Raw genomic sequence first — 14,813 nt, forward strand, 5'->3', positions numbered from 1 at the left:
ACATGCCAAAAGATGCCATACAAGCAATATGGACAAACAAGGGCTCAAGCCGCATCGCACAAAGGTTTATAGAGACTGTACTCGCCAGATAGATTCCTCTCCTTTTTTCCTCCCCAGATTCGATATTCTCGTTGATGGCTACAATAGTCAAGATAGGAATTCAGTTCATTATTATCTTCTATTCCGAGCCCGTGACACTTCCTGGGCCATCTCACTAATCTGTTCAATGCTTGCCTGCATTTGGGATACTGCCCAGAGCACTTCTGAAAGTCAACTACAGTGGTATTGCAGAAACCCAGCAAACCCGATTATGCAGAATTGATAGTTTGCTTATCAAGACAGAAGATTTGGGGGAGATTGGTGGTCCGTGGGGGTTTGAAAAAATGACAAAGTTATCAGTTTGTATGTACAGAAATAGCCTATTGCTTAAAGCAGAGACGGAGTTGTCCGTCAAGGGATGTCAATTGTTAGAACTGTGCTTTGAATTACAAAAGCTCAATGTGTCCGAGTCATTATAAAAGTGAGTAAAGTTATGTGAATTCATACAGGGATCTAAGAAGACTCTCTCTGGCTCTACTGAGAGTAATACCAGCTAGGGAAATTACACACAGCAAATACCATTTATGCATTCGGGTTGAGACGGACGAAGAACATATTCACCAGTTGAAAAAAAGTGGATAAGGAATACCGTTCTGAACTCAACACTAGAAGAATAAATACCAATCCGCCACAGATCCTGAAAATACCGTTGAATAAAATAAGCACAATCAGTACTCGAGATCCACTTCCCGGTCTGAGCCGACAGTGTCATCGGCGACCTCCTCGTAATCCTTCTCAAGAGCCGCCAGGTTCTCACGAGCTTCGGAGAACTCGCCCTCCTCCATGCCCTCACCCACATACCAGTGGACGAAAGCACGTTTGGTGTACATAAGGTCGAACTTGTAGTCGAGACGGGCCCAGGCCTCGGCGATGGAGGTGGAGTTGGAGATCATAGTGACTGAGCGGTCAACAGGTGCAAGCTCGCTACCGGGCACACTCATAGGCTTCTGGTAGTTAATACCAAGTTTAAAACCAGTTGGACACCACTCGACCAGGTTGAAAGATGCCTTGGCCTTGACATCAGCAACAGCTTGGGTGCAGTCGTGAGGCATGACGTCACCTCGGTACAGAAGAGCCACAGCCATGTACTTGCCATTGTGAGGATCACAGACAACCATCTGGTTTTTGGGCTCAAAGCCTGCCAAACAATTAGTATGAAATGACACTTAAAATGAAAGGCACGAAAGCACATACATTTGAAGGTAAGATCCTTGACTTTGAAGCTCTCGTGGCCGCTGCAGTTGCTGGAGATGACAGGAGCATACGAAATAAGAGGGTAGTGAATACGTGGAAACGGCACGAGGTTGGTCTGGAAGTCGTTCAAGTCGACGTTGAGGGCACCATTGAAACGCAAGCTGGAGGTGACAGAGCTAACAACCTGGGCGATGAGACGGTTGAGGTGATCATATCCAGGGCGAGGTATGTCTAGGTTGCGCTTACAGATATCGTAAACAGCTTCGTTGTCGACAAGAAAAGTACAATCGGAATTCTCAATGGTGCTGTGTGTGGACAGCACAGCATTGTAGGGCTCCACCACGGCAGTCGCCACGAGGGGAGACGGGTAGACCGCGAACTCTAGCTTCGACTTCTTGCCATACTCAGCAGAGAGACGCTCCAGCAGCAGTGCACCGAAACCAGAGCCGGTCCCACCGCCGATAGAGCGGAAGATCAAGAAACCCTGAAGGGAAGAGCAGCTATCTGTTATAAGATGAGCATAGGGATCAGGAATCAAGGGAGTATTAGATATGCGCACCGGCCACACGGCGAATTCGGTCAACAACATCCTCCAAGAGCGCCTTGCCGACGGTATAGTGGCCACGAGCATCTATAACATATTAGCCTGCTTGATCTCACGGCTTTCAGATACTGGGGGGTCATGCAGTTGTTGGCAGCATCCTCTTTTCCACTTATGAGTTGCTCTGGGTGGAACAGATGGCGGTAGGTACCAGTGCGTATCTCGTCGATAGGCTATATCACCGCCAATATGTTAGTTGGCCCGAATCCATTCCAAGTCTCAGGTCGCTCATTACCCACCGAAGGGTCAAGGTCAACAAAGATCGAACGAGGGACATATTTGCCATTTCCGGTCTCGGTGAAAAAGGTCTCATAGGAGCCGCTCTGGCAAATTTCGTCGGCAACATCAGGATCTTTATTTCCATCTGGCGTCAGGCCGTGTTCGAGCAGATAACTATATCATCATTGAGCGGTTAACCATTACCGAATGAACCACAAAGCAGTAAAACTTACAGCTCCCAGGCGGCATTACCCAACTGGGTACCAGCCTGGCCGAGGTGAATATGACATATCTAATCCATCAGCACATCAATGTCAATCACATGAGGGGTTTGGCTTGGTCTTGAATACAACAGTATTGAGTGCCACACCGCGAGACCGGATTGTGTATTTTGTGGTTCAACGTTGGAAAATAGAATGGGTGAAGGATGAACCATCAACACAGCCACCATTGAACAGCAACAGGATAGCACGTACTTCGCCGCGCATGATAGATAGACTAAAGATCACAAATTGTGTTGCGTACAGTTAGACAGACGTGACATGGATGGACATGCAGGTTCATGTTTAAGAAAACCGACGTCCACAATAGGTAGAATATGGGCAGAATTATAGGGCGGTCTACCCTAGGCACCGTGGAAGATAATGGAATTTTATATATAATATACAGAACCCATAAACGTTTCCATCGACAGCATTCAGAACCCGAATTTACCAGTTGACGTTCGGTCGCATCTAGAGGATTGACAAAGTAACCGAATAAATTACTTGAAAACCAGCAGCGCCAAACCATGACTTCGAAGAGAAAGATTTCCCTAACCCCGTATATGCTATGAACACTCTCAAATAACAAGCTCTATCTTCGGATGTATGCAACGTGCTCTGGTTAATTGGATTCTCAGGAGGAGTGTGTTGCCACTACTTTTTTTTTCGGGGGGTGGGGGGTTTGACAGAGATCGGGATTCTGAAAACATGGATCGGAGGAAGCGAGTAATGAACATGGCTCTATCTTAAGAGATGGGCATATCCACCGGGCACCGCTGCTGGACTACTGCACAAAACGGATGACCAGGTGAGAAGCGCAGCATCCACGTGACTGATCACTAGGCATGGGCTGAGTGTTCAACTAGCCTTGCCCTGTATCAGAAAACACTCACTGAGCCGGGCCCTGAGTATCCTCGCTAAATCGGCAGCATCCGGAAGAAAGTCATGATGGTTCGAGAAATTCGGAGCCGTGGATATTGTATTGGACTTTCTCTCTGCATGCTCACTGAACGCATGCCTTATCTGAGGTGGCAGCTTCGTTTTCTGCTTCATGCTCCATCAACAACTCGATCATTGCTTGATCGCCAAGAATGCTAGCTATGTCAAGCGCGCTATAGCCGTCATGCCTCTTCACTTTTACAGAAGCTGCTTCATTTAAAAGCAATACCACGGCTGCATACTGTAGATTTCCAATTGCGAGCATGAGCGCCGTATTTCCCTGACAGTCCGGTGTATCCAAAGTTGCTTTATTCTCTATGAGCAGCCGCATCATATCGACTCGCCCATGTGATGCAGCCCAGTGTAAAGCTGTCATACCAGAATAATCGCGCGCGTTTATATCAGCTTTACCCTCGATGAGATGCTGTGTGATCGAGATGTTTTCCGTCTCGGCTGCCAGCATCACTAAAGTCTTCCCGTCTTCTTTATCTATACGGGCGTTGACATCTGCCCCATGGTCAAGTAGCAGGGAGACGACAGTCTCTTTTCCCTGCTCAATAGCATAGTACAGCGGAGGACATCCATCGGACCCATGAAGGTTAATATCCGCCTTATTTTCCAGAAGTAGTTGCACAGCATCTCCATGACCATGAAAAGATGCCAATTCTAATGCGGTGTATCCTGCAGCTTCTTTGCTGTTGACTTCTGCGCCCTTCTCAAGCATCATTTGGAGCCTGCCAACCTCCCCTTCCTGGGCAGCATAGCGCAGGCCAGTTAACACCGTGCTCCCTTTCGCTTTCTCCTCTGCCTTTAGAACCAGGCGAGCTCTCGTTATTTTGCTTCGCATTTCCTTAGCGACAGAGTCCACTATGGTGCTCCCGCCATTGACTTTGCCCAATAAATGTCGAATAATTTCTCGCTGTTCTCGTACGCATGCTCCATGCAAAGGAGTCCAGTGATCTTTATCATTCAAATGGGCATCAGCGCCATTTTCGAGCAGCAACCGGACCATCTCTTTGCAACCCCTCATAGATGCTCTGTGCAGCGCTGTGCAGCCATTCTGATCCTGCCAATTGACATCAGCATTATTTTGGAGCAAGAGCCGCGCAACTGCTACTGTTCCACTTTGTGCAGTCCAGCAAAGAGCGGTCTGGTCACAGTAATTCTTCGCTTGCACAGATGCCCCCTTTTCTAGCAATAGTCGCGCAATTTCCTCCCATATCACAGCCCAGTGAAGAACAGAATGTTCATAATCATCGGTTAGAGTAACACTGGCGTCATTTTCTAGCAACACTTTCACGGTTTTTTCATGCCCCGCTGATACTGCGAAATCCAGCGCCGTGCTTCCCGTTTCATCTTTTGTATCGACATTGACTCCATTATCCAGCAGCTTTTTAACGATGTCCCCGTGACCTTCGTGAGCTGCTAGGAATAATGCTCTATCTCGATCAGTATTTCCAATGTCAAAATCAGTATATTGTTCCAGAAGCATTGTGATCAACTCGATGTCGTGGTTGACAACCGCCCAACTGAGAGCGGTCCAATTTTCATCATCCACAACAATGCTGGCTCTCTCCTTCAAAAGCAGTCCTACTATTTGTTTGTGTCCATTTCTCGATGCCCAATGTAGGGCTGTTTCACCATGATGGTTATATGCATTCACACATGCGCCTTTCATGAGTAGGGTTTGTGCAGCTTCATAATTTCCTCGCTTAGCTGCTATAAGCAATGCCGTCTCTCCATGGCTGTCATCGGTGTCGACGCGCATATCCGTATCCAAGAGAGTGTTAAGAAGGTCTTCCGGACCCCAGTATGCTGCAACATGTAATGGTCCAAACCGTGCCGGAAAACGGTCAACCCGATCCTTTTCCCCACTATCGGTCACGTGCAACACCTGAATAGAAGAAGATAGCTTCAGGCTGTCGTCAAAATACTGAAGAATCAGGCTTAGATGTTTGGATGATTTCTTTCTCATGTGACAACCCCAGTGATGAGATGCAATCTCAGTGTCCGGATCAGGGGGTAGTGCGTCAGGGTGCTTCACAAGATATTCCTGTAAAGTGTGGTGCGCTAATCTAATTTTCTTGCTCTCTTTATCAACCCTTAGCAGGCCCGCAGAGTTGTTAATTATGTAATAATCTGCGGGAATTGCATCCTGGCACAACTCGCGATCGCCATCATCGACGGCAAGAGCATGGTACAGTTCACCAACTGTTAGGTCTTGTCTTGCGCAAAATATAAGACATTGCTTTCTTGACGGTCTCGCAGATTGGCTCTTTTTGGTTCTTAATCCGTCTGATGGCCTCATTATAGTAACCTTCCAAGTCTGACGGCAATGCTTTCATGCCTTGATAGGAAGTCCACCTGGAGATGAGCAAGCAGAAACCTAACACATATTCAATCAGTTTGGAATCTAAAAGGAGATGAGCTGAGCAGTGATTGTTTTACGGACTCACATTCCCGCGGCATTTTCAATAAGGTTTTCAATAATCATATCCTTGAACTTTGTCGTTTGCAACAAAATTGGACAAATCAGATTTTTCTATCCTGTCATCCAGATACCTTAGCATATCAGACCTTTTTGCCGATATCTCGAGTCGAACAAAGTTTGAAAATTGGACAGGAAGTTCTATTGGATGTGATGTTAAAAACAGCAGAGCCAGAGATTGGAGCTCTTTCATGAAGTGGAGAAATTTACATCTTTCTTTTTCAGGGCATTCGTCCTAGATAAGTACCAATGAGAATCCCGAAATTCTGTAACAGGAATGGAATACTAACAAGCGCATCAACAAAGATGTAAGCTTTTTCAAAGTCACAAATGAGATCTCTGGTCAAAGAAATCCATTCTGCCCCAGTGGGATTTCTTTTCTTGACTGCATTCTTATCCAAGAATTCACTCACAATTCACGGGGTATGTTCATGGTGGCTTGCTAGCTGCCGAGCTATACTGGACAAAGCTCAAATTCCAAATGTGTCACTGTGTGTTTATAATCACAGTATATATATACCATGGCGACGTTAGTTCCTTCTGTGGCTTCGCTGACATAATTGACGGCGATCGAGCTGGTTGAGCATTGTAAGTATAATTTACAATGACAAGCCAGAAGGGTAACTTACATAAGCACAGTCTTTCCACTGCCCGCTAGTTCTGATAATGAGGACGAGCTGTCATACAACTTGAGTGGTGATTTGGAGTGGGAACTTACGGATTCCATAGCACCAGAGAGTTGAATTTTTTGTACAGTTGAACCATCTCTGGAACTCTTTGTTCTGCAACAACCATTGCCCAGTACCTTCAAAGCGTTGTGTGAATGTGTCTTTTTGTTTTTTCTTGAAGCTCAAAGTTGATAGCCTGGTCAAATCATTATGCCCTAAATGCTATCAGTGACTGAGAGTAAATGGACCCTTGCAAGGAAACACCATACTTTGTTTTTCAACATCCAAATTTCTCATATCCCGGTAGGTTGCATTTCAAATAACGTTATTCGCATGCTTTGTCGATTTATCGAAATGTGAATATGCAGAGGTAAGTTCACTATCTTCCCCCAGGAGAAGATTCCGAAGCCATTTCACTAGTTATATCGAAGCAATATCCTTAGTAATTTTATCACACTCGATTGATTATGTGGAGTAGACAAAAGCGATTTCGCTGTACAAGATAATACAGCATATGGATACTTACTGTGCCGCTTCCTCTTGATGTATTTCGCGGTGATCCCGCAGACATTAGCAGAGACGTGAAGACCTTGATTATAGACTGTTCAAGTTCTTCTGTTTGCGATATATGCCCCTCTAAAACTTTGAATTCTCTGACACAATTGTCTAACTCTTCAAAGAAATCGATGACCTTATCATAATCGGCTGAGACAGAATTCGCAGCCTAAAGTATTGTTAGGTCCATAGGATACTGGAGGGAAGGTGTGCCATACGACTATGATGAATCGCACTGCCGTGAAGACAGCCACACCAGGCGGAAATGACTATACTCATTTGTCAACTTCACTCATTATGACGCGGAACGGCTGCAAGACCTACACTTGAACTAGCCTGAGCAACTATCTCACTGAGCTTCTCAACGGGTTGCAGGCATTTCTTCACAAGATCTCTAAGCCTGTCAATCTTTGAATCGCTATGCCGTCTGGATTCAAATCTAGACTTCCTGGTCTGTATTTCACTCAAGACATCGTCCAAAGTCTTTGCTTCAGGTAATGATTCAAGGGTCCTCCCAGAAACCTCATAGTGGCGTATCGCAGTCTCCCAGAGCTTTTTTCACATTGGTGGTGGTTTCTGGTCCCATTCTTAAGACCGTGAAGATTGTTCTGTCGCATCAATCGATAAAGAGAGCCTTAAAAGTGGTATGACGGACCTTCACAACCACGGTCATCCTCACTGCATGGTACTTACAGAGAACCTTGGAATGCGATGGAGTTCAACCTAGTTGGGCGTACGCCTCCAGTCGAGGGAGGGACACACCCAGTTGAAGCCAGTTGAAAGCAAACCTCGACTCTGTGCGTACGCTGCCGCTAAAGGCGCTTAACAGCTCCGATCTGGATCATGAGCGACACCATCACTTCGCAGCAACCCGTTACCTTCAGTCAAGATACAAAATCATCTTTTCTACAACACTTGCGCGGTCATCCAAGCAACCGCCGTATATCACCAGGCGAGAAGGAAAACCTGATTGAATGGCTAACGAATCCTGACAAACACCCATCTTCCCAGCGAGAATTCAGCCGACGCAACTACGCACGGAAGACGTTCATATGGGACCACGAGACGCGAAACCTGCTAGCAATCGATAAATCCGAACCCGGTAGGAACAAAATTGTGGTTGTGGAAGAGAATATCGCGGACGTTGCTGAAGCCGTTCACAGTCGCAATGGCCACGCTGGTTGGGATGCCACCTGGAAAGATGTCAGCGCTTCATACCACGGTATTCTGAGGTCGGATGTCATATATTTGCTTAGGAGATGCCAGATCTGCTTGCACAATCCATCCAAACGCCCTAAGGATAGTAGCAGGGCCGTTGCAGAGTTCGGATCAGAGGACTCCGACATTTTTGGCTTGCTGGATTTCAGAGAATTGGAATTCAATGACGTGCCATCATATGAAACAAACGGAGAAAACTGGTCAAACAGATGAAACTGGTAAGTGAGCAAATTGGACATGTCTCTTTCCAATTCGCTTCGAAGAGGGACAACTTGGAGGAAGCTACCTGACCTTTTGCCCAAAAGTTTCCTTGTCCAGACTTATATTTGTACACTCCAAAATGCTTAGGCCAAAACGAATTATAGGTACACTACTGCATATTGTTGACGTTCTTCAGTACCCGACTACCAGAAGGTGGATGCTATATGGAGCCAAATACGTAAATTTGTACTCCTTTAAGCTCAAATTTGTCCGTAATCAGAATTCTACTGCTTCACAAGCTGTTTCCTATTTCTACTTACTAGATGGCCTGTTCTTCTGGTTTAGATTATAAATCAATGCCAATAGCTGCGTGATTATACCTGGTACTACAAGAACGAATATCAAGAAAGTGAATGCTTTTGGCCAAGATAATTTAGAATAGAAGAAATTTATACATCCTGAAGTATGTTGATTGAGTGCAGCGTAGCCTCACACAGAGTTCTAATATGGTACCATCTCTTCAAAACGGTGGAGACCTTTGCAGCGGCAGACACCCTCTGTTCATCCTCAGCATAGCCTGAAGTATCTTTCGTTTCGAGGGTTTCCAGAGCTCGGATTGCCTTTATGCTCTCTTTTAGGGGTAAGTCAACCCAAACACTTAAGATCTTTGCCATCTTCTTTGCATCAATGCCCTGTGTGAAATTGTATAGAACGTGTCCCCGCCATTTTTCTCGATCCATGAATTTTATACACGCAGCAGCTTTAGCCCGAGAACAAGCACCATTTTTCGTGATTTTATAGTTTCTGGAGTCAAAATACTTCGTATTAGTTGACACACATTGCGTCTCAGGTAGTCTCATGTTCACGTACCCATACAAATCATAGAGTTTCAGCTCCTCCTGCTCAGCTGCTGTAAGGTCTTGGAATACTATATCATCCAAGAATATAGCATCTGATTGGCTATGATCTAAGAAAAAGCCATCTGCGTCGAAATCAATATTTTGGCCATCCACAACCTCTACTGGAAACTAACATTCAACAAAAAGGTAGTCATTGGGATGCGAACCATAGCTGATGTATGCTTCCTCGCCCTCTTCTACAATAGCGTCAGTGTCCTTTCAGCAAGATTTCATTGTCATTAAGTCACCTACCGATGCGTCGGGTTGTCTTGATGGTATAACCCTGTTGGTCGAACATTGCTATGCAGTTCTTTGACACTTTGTCAGTTACTTATTTTCTCCAGTTTGTTTATCAATCTCAACTGACCGCGTCATCCGCATGATTAAAGTAATCTGCGATAGGGACCAGGCCAACAGCATCATTCCAATCCTCTGGCTCATCTTGCCCTGGTGTCACATAGTAAAAACTCCTCGTGTTAATAATGAGCCAGTTATAGCAAAAGATCTCCCAGTTTGTGTCCGGAAACTGCTGAAGCACACATTCCCATGCTATTTGAATTCGCTTTTTTTTGGTTTTCGAGAATATTCTGATATATCCGTCCTGTGTCATTTGCTAATGGATTTTTGGAGATAGTACTGGAAAAACCAAAAGCAGGTGGCAGAGGACCATAGTTCACACCTAATTCTTTATGTGCCATGCACTTTGACGACTGAAGGAACTCAGGCCATAGAATAGGCATGCAGTCTCTGAAACTCTGAAGACTAGGCCAAGTTGAATGCCACGCATTCCACTTTTCCAGGAAATAGGATTCTCCGTGTGTAAGGAATGCTGCGAGAATTCGATGTATAGGCGTTCTCTTAGGGAATAGTTCGGTGAATGTCTGAGGGACAGAGTCAATTGTCAACATCAATGTTGATGGAACGGTAAGAATAGTTTCGTGTTCCTTCAGCTAATGTCAACCATGGTAAACTGACGATGTCGCGCGGAAAGGCGTACTTCAATCGTCCTTGTAGCTACCATTCCCAGACCTCAACCGTGAAGTTCGATTGGAACGATCCCCTTCATCATAACACCTTGGGATACTGCCCACCGTATGGAGCAAAGATAGGCACTTTCAACCAGTTCTGTCATCATTACCATCCGTGTTCGGGGAAGAAAACGATTTTTAGACTAAATATGTGGGCGACGGTAAGCAGTTAAGTGCTGCTCCAAGGCCGCCCTCGCTCGGACCGGATAAGGCAAAGGGCCAGTCTACCCGATCGGCACGCACCCCAATCAATGTACATCAATTCATACGCGTCGCGAACTCCGGCGATATTCTGACGTAGATTTATAACATATTGTCGACAGTCGCAGGCCTTGATAGAGCTAAAATGAAACCTCCATGAGTCAAAACTCGCGGGACTTATATCATACATGACACTTCGACTTAAAATTTGTTTATCAGAGGCATATTATGATATAATGTCGCTATGGTCCGCGTCTGCTATTGTTTTTAAAGATGCCTACAGCATAGATGCTATTGCAAATAGTTGTCCTTAAAACTGCTTTATATTCGTAACTCGCTTTTCTACTACATTCTGACTATTTTCCATTCGATTGACCACTGCCTTTCCATGATTCCATCTCTTCTTTAATCCATCCTACGGATTTGTGTCGATCTGCTTGTGAATGTCATCCTTCCACTTTGAGCCATATATCAGATCATTAACAGGCTACAGGGAGGGCCGCAAAGCAGCAGCACATTCATGGGGCTGCCAGGCAGTGACAGACATTCTCAGCACAAAGGCTGGATTCACTGTTTATGCAGGTTGGCTGGGAAAATCCAACTTTTATACAGACATCTGCAGACGCCATTAGGTCACTAAAACTCACCAAATTCAGGGACATCCAGGCTCACCTCTGGTCTCCCTCTCTCTTCCCTTTGTTTCATAATTCCTTCTATTCTCTTTTTCCTTTTTCCTGTTCTTGCTTTTCTTTCCAAACACAAGCTCAATTTGCTGGTTGACAGCCATGAAAACCCAAGCAGCCCCCCGCGCGGGGGGCTACCTGTATTTAGATGATAGATGGTAGTTTAGCTAGGTGACAGGCAGTTCCGATCTGCCCGTCGTATGTCACGCACCGGGACCAGGGCTTTTCTGCTTCCGAGGTTCCAAGGATGCGTGGAAAGACCCGAACCTCCTCGTAAAACACACACACACACACACACACACACACACACAAGATAGCAATTCGTAATTCTTCTACTATTACTATGATGTGCTGGTTCCCCTGACTCATTGACGATCTCAAGTTTATCGAATCTATGAAGTGTACAGAGACTGCGAACTCCAGGATCATTCCTAAAGTCGGCACAAGATAAAGTCGATAAGAGGTCGCTCTCAAAATGCAATCGGAGACACTTCAATCTGTTGAAATGCTTAAGTAATTGAACACATCGAATGCTGTGAAGGTTTGGCAGCCTAATGCAGTCACATCCAAAGCTTAAATCTTCATTTCCGATAGACTCCATGTCGCTTTTACTTTCCCAAGTGAAGCTCAAGAATTCGACATTATGACGACCAACTTCTCCGATTGAGATGGCAGTTTTTAAAAAATCGTCCATATCATAAAGACGAATGGATGTCTTGCGATAAGCCAGTCGTAGTGCCTCTTTACGCATCTGTCTGTTGACTGCGAGGATACCGAGGTTGCTTCTAAACGGAAAATAGAAGCCACTGGGATCACCTATTCCTCTAGCAAAATTGACACCAGAAACATCGCCAGAGTCGATCATTTGCAGCTCCGCTTTGGGGATTGCATATGTGTAGATCTCGTCGCGGACTTCCCTAGGGAGTTTAAAGAATTGGGGCTCAAAACCAGAGATACTACCATGTTGCAACTTTCAAACGGTTAGCCAAAATGTAGAAGAGAGGATAGAAGAGCGGCCTACCTGTGCAATGGACATTACCGCCAATGCCTCATCCTTGGTCAGCTGCAGTGGTAGATGAAATCCGAAGTCATAATAAATATCTGCTGTGACTGGCTGATGCGGTTTCTGTGTTCAAGGATGATAGTGTACCGGCCACTAGTAATTTTCTAGGTCAAATTAGTCTGTCTAATGAGCGAATAGCTAACGAAGGTTGAGCAATAATCACACACTTTGCTTATTCCAGGCCCAGGGAGATAATTCTCTGGGGCTGCTTTGGAATATCGGTGCTGCTTTGTTCTCAAGTATTCATCAAGTTCGTTTCTTGTCTTCTCATAAATGTTGGAAGGGACAATTGTAAGGTCTGAGTAAAAGCGCTCCGTATCACTGTAAGTATTATCTAGAGAGGCGACCTTGTAGCCTAATGCATCTTCCATTTCATCTTGGGAGCCTGGAGGCCTGCATTTTGCCATATTTGTACATCGATTGGCAGATATCCTTGGTTGCAACTATAAACGGATATGAGACATGCTTTTCACAGTTCAGCGTTTTTGCCATGTGCGACCGCTTGTCAGCACGGGCCAATGCCGAACGCATGACATGACACGAGTTCTGATTGATTGATTGATTGGTGATCCAACGTCGGAGGTTTATCTGCGGAAAAACCCTGGTCCGGGAGCGAACGCACGACGATCAGACTGCCTGTTCTCTATCAATTAAAACAGGTAGCCACTGCGCAGAGAGCTGCTTGGGTTTTCACAACTGTCAAACAACAAATCAACTTCTTTTAGGTTTGATAAGAAAGAAACACAGAAGGGAAATGAGAGAGACAAATTATGATAGTCCCGTCCAATATGAATCTATCTGTGTCACGGGCTCGGAATAGAAGATAATATTGAACGGAGTTCCTATCTAAGCTATTGTAGCCATCGACGAAAATATCAAATCTGGGGAGGAAAGAGAAGAGGAAATCTATCTACAGGAAATAGAGGTTTTATAGGCGTTTGTTTGACATCACCACTCGTCTAGTATGTTGGTGCCGTTTGTCGGTGTCAGCCATTGACGCAGTGTCAAGCCGTCACATGTATCCAATTCCTGGACAGTGCCAACCATTCTTGCCATGATGGATATCACACTGCCAGCCAAAAAATGCATACAGGAAATGGACTGTCTCATCTGAGTCTGAGATCCATTGCCAGTGCTGTACTGGGTCCACACCAATATATTGACAATACCTACCAGGAAGTCACCAGTGAGCTTTCAACATGATTTGATGGCCAAGAGAGTTATCTACCTATTCCAGTACATGCAGGTCTCATTGAGTCTTTCCTGAGTGGCGTCACTGTACCGCTTCTGTTGAAGCTGAGAGACATTCAAGCTCTCTGCTTGGGTCAAATGGTGTTCATGAGGCAGCTGGCCCTCATTGTCAAAGATATCATCGTTGGCTTCATCTCCATCTTCATCATCTGAATCCTCACTATCAAGTTCCAGGTCACTGGTGGAGTCACTATCAGAGCCGTTGTCTGAAAAGATCTCAGTCAGGTCGGAGCTGGCATCAGTCTGATTCTCTTTGTCGTCAGATCTGACTGGTCAGGAGCGAGGCGCCATGGTCGACACAGCCCACAGGAAACTGGCAAACAAAAAGAAAGTCTGGAGTAGAAGATAAAGAGGATGAGAGTGACAGCGGTTTTGTGGATAAAGACAAACCTCAAAAGAATGGGAAGTGCTCCAAGAGAAGCTCATGGGAGGAAGGATGGAAGCAGGGAAGGACACTGTCAGCACAATGGGATTTATAAATTCAAGAAAACATGATGGTCGAGGGGAGCCAAAACTGGCTACCCTTTGCGACCGCAGTGAGAGCGTCTTGATAGATGATGTTGGACAAAATAGCAACAAAAGTCCCATTTGAGACTAGCGCCGAGGGGCGTGAAATCCGTGGCCTGGCGTGGAGGAAAAGCCTGTGGCCGTGGGAATACGCTCACCTGATGCCAAGACGGGACTTGGTTAGCAAGACTCCTAAAACGGCCGCCGGAGTAGCCCTTTTCGGCCGCCTGCTAACCGTCACATCAGTAAATGGAGATATTTAATTGATTTAAAAACATAATATCAAGATCATTACGCCACTGCTCATTCTTAAAAGCATTCATTTGTAGTTGAGTTGACAGCAGCAACCATATATAGTGATCGTTTTCACCTTTTATTGGCTTTTAGGGACCAGGATGTCTGCTTATCGTGTCTTTTGTTGAGCCAGGTTGCTTTTTATTGGTATGGGTCTGTTTATACGGAAGATGCCTGGTATAAACTATAATATATTATGCAGACTTGAGATGCTATATCCAGAGGGAATATCAAACACGTAGAAATCTTTATAATGCTTTCCTGTAGCTTGAAAAGTCTCAGATAAGACGATGGGATCAACCATTTGCTTTATTGCGTTGCTTCGAGAACAGAAATTACACCCAACTAGTGCTTTAGAAATACAGCCTCGCTCGCTACGCGAGCGAGGCAAAAAAACATACAACAGCCGGGATTCGCTGGTGGTCACCCACCCAACTACTAA

At 45.3% G+C, this 14,813-nt stretch overlaps 8 protein-coding genes across 8 annotated transcripts; 3 read left to right on the plus strand and 5 right to left on the minus strand.

Annotated features, from left to right (window-relative positions):
• Nucleotides 1-591: 591 nt before the first annotated feature.
• On the minus strand, nucleotides 592-2,601 carry ASPGLDRAFT_74879 (tubulin alpha chain; the record flags this gene model as incomplete). The annotated part of the gene is made up of 7 exons (XM_022549758.1): nucleotides 592-1,237; nucleotides 1,294-1,797; nucleotides 1,853-1,924; nucleotides 1,980-2,067; nucleotides 2,134-2,287; nucleotides 2,347-2,405; nucleotides 2,590-2,601. 7 exons carry the CDS (start codon nucleotides 2,599-2,601, stop codon nucleotides 768-770), a joined length of 1,359 nt encoding a protein of 452 aa, XP_022400125.1. The 3' UTR covers nucleotides 592-767.
• A 742-nt stretch (nucleotides 2,602-3,343) lies between these two features.
• ASPGLDRAFT_47977 (uncharacterized protein) lies at nucleotides 3,344-3,653 on the minus strand. The gene has a single exon (XM_022546789.1). It carries the CDS (start codon nucleotides 3,647-3,649, stop codon nucleotides 3,380-3,382), a length of 270 nt encoding a protein of 89 aa, XP_022400126.1. The 5' UTR covers nucleotides 3,650-3,653; the 3' UTR covers nucleotides 3,344-3,379.
• Nucleotides 3,654-7,869: 4,216 nt separating this feature from the next.
• ASPGLDRAFT_1492951 (integrase zinc binding domain-containing protein) lies at nucleotides 7,870-8,457 on the plus strand (the record flags this gene model as incomplete). Its single annotated transcript, XM_022542018.1, has 1 exon — nucleotides 7,870-8,457. One exon carries the CDS (start codon nucleotides 7,870-7,872, stop codon nucleotides 8,455-8,457), a length of 588 nt encoding a protein of 195 aa, XP_022400127.1.
• A 437-nt stretch (nucleotides 8,458-8,894) lies between these two features.
• Nucleotides 8,895-10,487, minus strand: ASPGLDRAFT_74880 (uncharacterized protein; the record flags this gene model as incomplete). Its single annotated transcript, XM_022549759.1, has 7 exons — nucleotides 10,342-10,487; nucleotides 10,047-10,288; nucleotides 9,712-9,931; nucleotides 9,597-9,654; nucleotides 9,479-9,541; nucleotides 9,316-9,427; nucleotides 8,895-9,249 (listed from the first exon to the last, which is right to left on the minus strand). Exons 1-7 carry the CDS (start codon nucleotides 10,363-10,365, stop codon nucleotides 8,895-8,897), a joined length of 1,074 nt encoding a protein of 357 aa, XP_022400128.1. The 5' UTR covers nucleotides 10,366-10,487.
• A 395-nt stretch (nucleotides 10,488-10,882) lies between these two features.
• ASPGLDRAFT_47979 (uncharacterized protein) lies at nucleotides 10,883-11,291 on the plus strand. Its single transcript, XM_022546790.1, has one exon. It carries the CDS (start codon nucleotides 11,017-11,019, stop codon nucleotides 11,203-11,205), a length of 189 nt encoding a protein of 62 aa, XP_022400129.1. The 5' UTR covers nucleotides 10,883-11,016; the 3' UTR covers nucleotides 11,206-11,291.
• Nucleotides 11,292-11,419: 128 nt separating this feature from the next.
• Nucleotides 11,420-12,726, minus strand: ASPGLDRAFT_127911 (uncharacterized protein; the record flags this gene model as incomplete). Its single annotated transcript, XM_022540751.1, has 3 exons — nucleotides 11,420-12,196; nucleotides 12,278-12,370; nucleotides 12,463-12,726. 3 exons carry the CDS (start codon nucleotides 12,724-12,726, stop codon nucleotides 11,420-11,422), a joined length of 1,134 nt encoding a protein of 377 aa, XP_022400130.1.
• A 795-nt stretch (nucleotides 12,727-13,521) lies between these two features.
• ASPGLDRAFT_47981 (uncharacterized protein) lies at nucleotides 13,522-14,076 on the minus strand (the record flags this gene model as incomplete). Its single annotated transcript, XM_022546791.1, has 1 exon — nucleotides 13,522-14,076. A coding segment is annotated over one exon (153 nt), but the record flags the coding sequence as incomplete, so codon positions are not given.
• Nucleotides 13,775-14,180, plus strand: ASPGLDRAFT_47982 (uncharacterized protein). Its single transcript, XM_022546792.1, has 2 exons — nucleotides 13,775-13,903; nucleotides 13,961-14,180. Exons 1-2 carry the CDS (start codon nucleotides 13,860-13,862, stop codon nucleotides 14,160-14,162), a joined length of 246 nt encoding a protein of 81 aa, XP_022400132.1. The 5' UTR covers nucleotides 13,775-13,859; the 3' UTR covers nucleotides 14,163-14,180.
• Nucleotides 14,181-14,813: the final 633 nt, after the last annotated feature.

This window comes from Aspergillus glaucus, assembly GCF_001890805.1.
Source record: "Aspergillus glaucus CBS 516.65 unplaced genomic scaffold ASPGLscaffold_12, whole genome shotgun sequence".
NCBI classification, from domain to species: Eukaryota; Fungi; Ascomycota; class Eurotiomycetes; order Eurotiales; family Aspergillaceae; genus Aspergillus; species Aspergillus glaucus.

What these genes read in the sequence shown, in the direction of transcription:
- ASPGLDRAFT_47979 (XM_022546790.1), top strand. Translation starts at nt 11,017, where the DNA reads ATGTCATCCTTCCACTTTGAGCCATATATCAGATCATTAACAGGCTAC.
- ASPGLDRAFT_47982 (XM_022546792.1), top strand. Translation starts at nt 13,860, where the DNA reads ATGGTCGACACAGCCCACAGGAAACTGGCAAACAAAAAGAAAGT. An exon ending in CTGGCAAACAAAAAGAAAGT is followed by an intron (nt 13,904 to 13,960) that starts CTGGAGTAGAAG and finishes ATAAAGACAAAC; the next exon opens with CTCAAAAGAATGGGAAGTGC.
- ASPGLDRAFT_47977 (XM_022546789.1), bottom strand. Translation starts at nt 3,649, where the DNA reads ATGATGCGGCTGCTCATAGAGAATAAAGCAACTTTGGATACACCGGAC.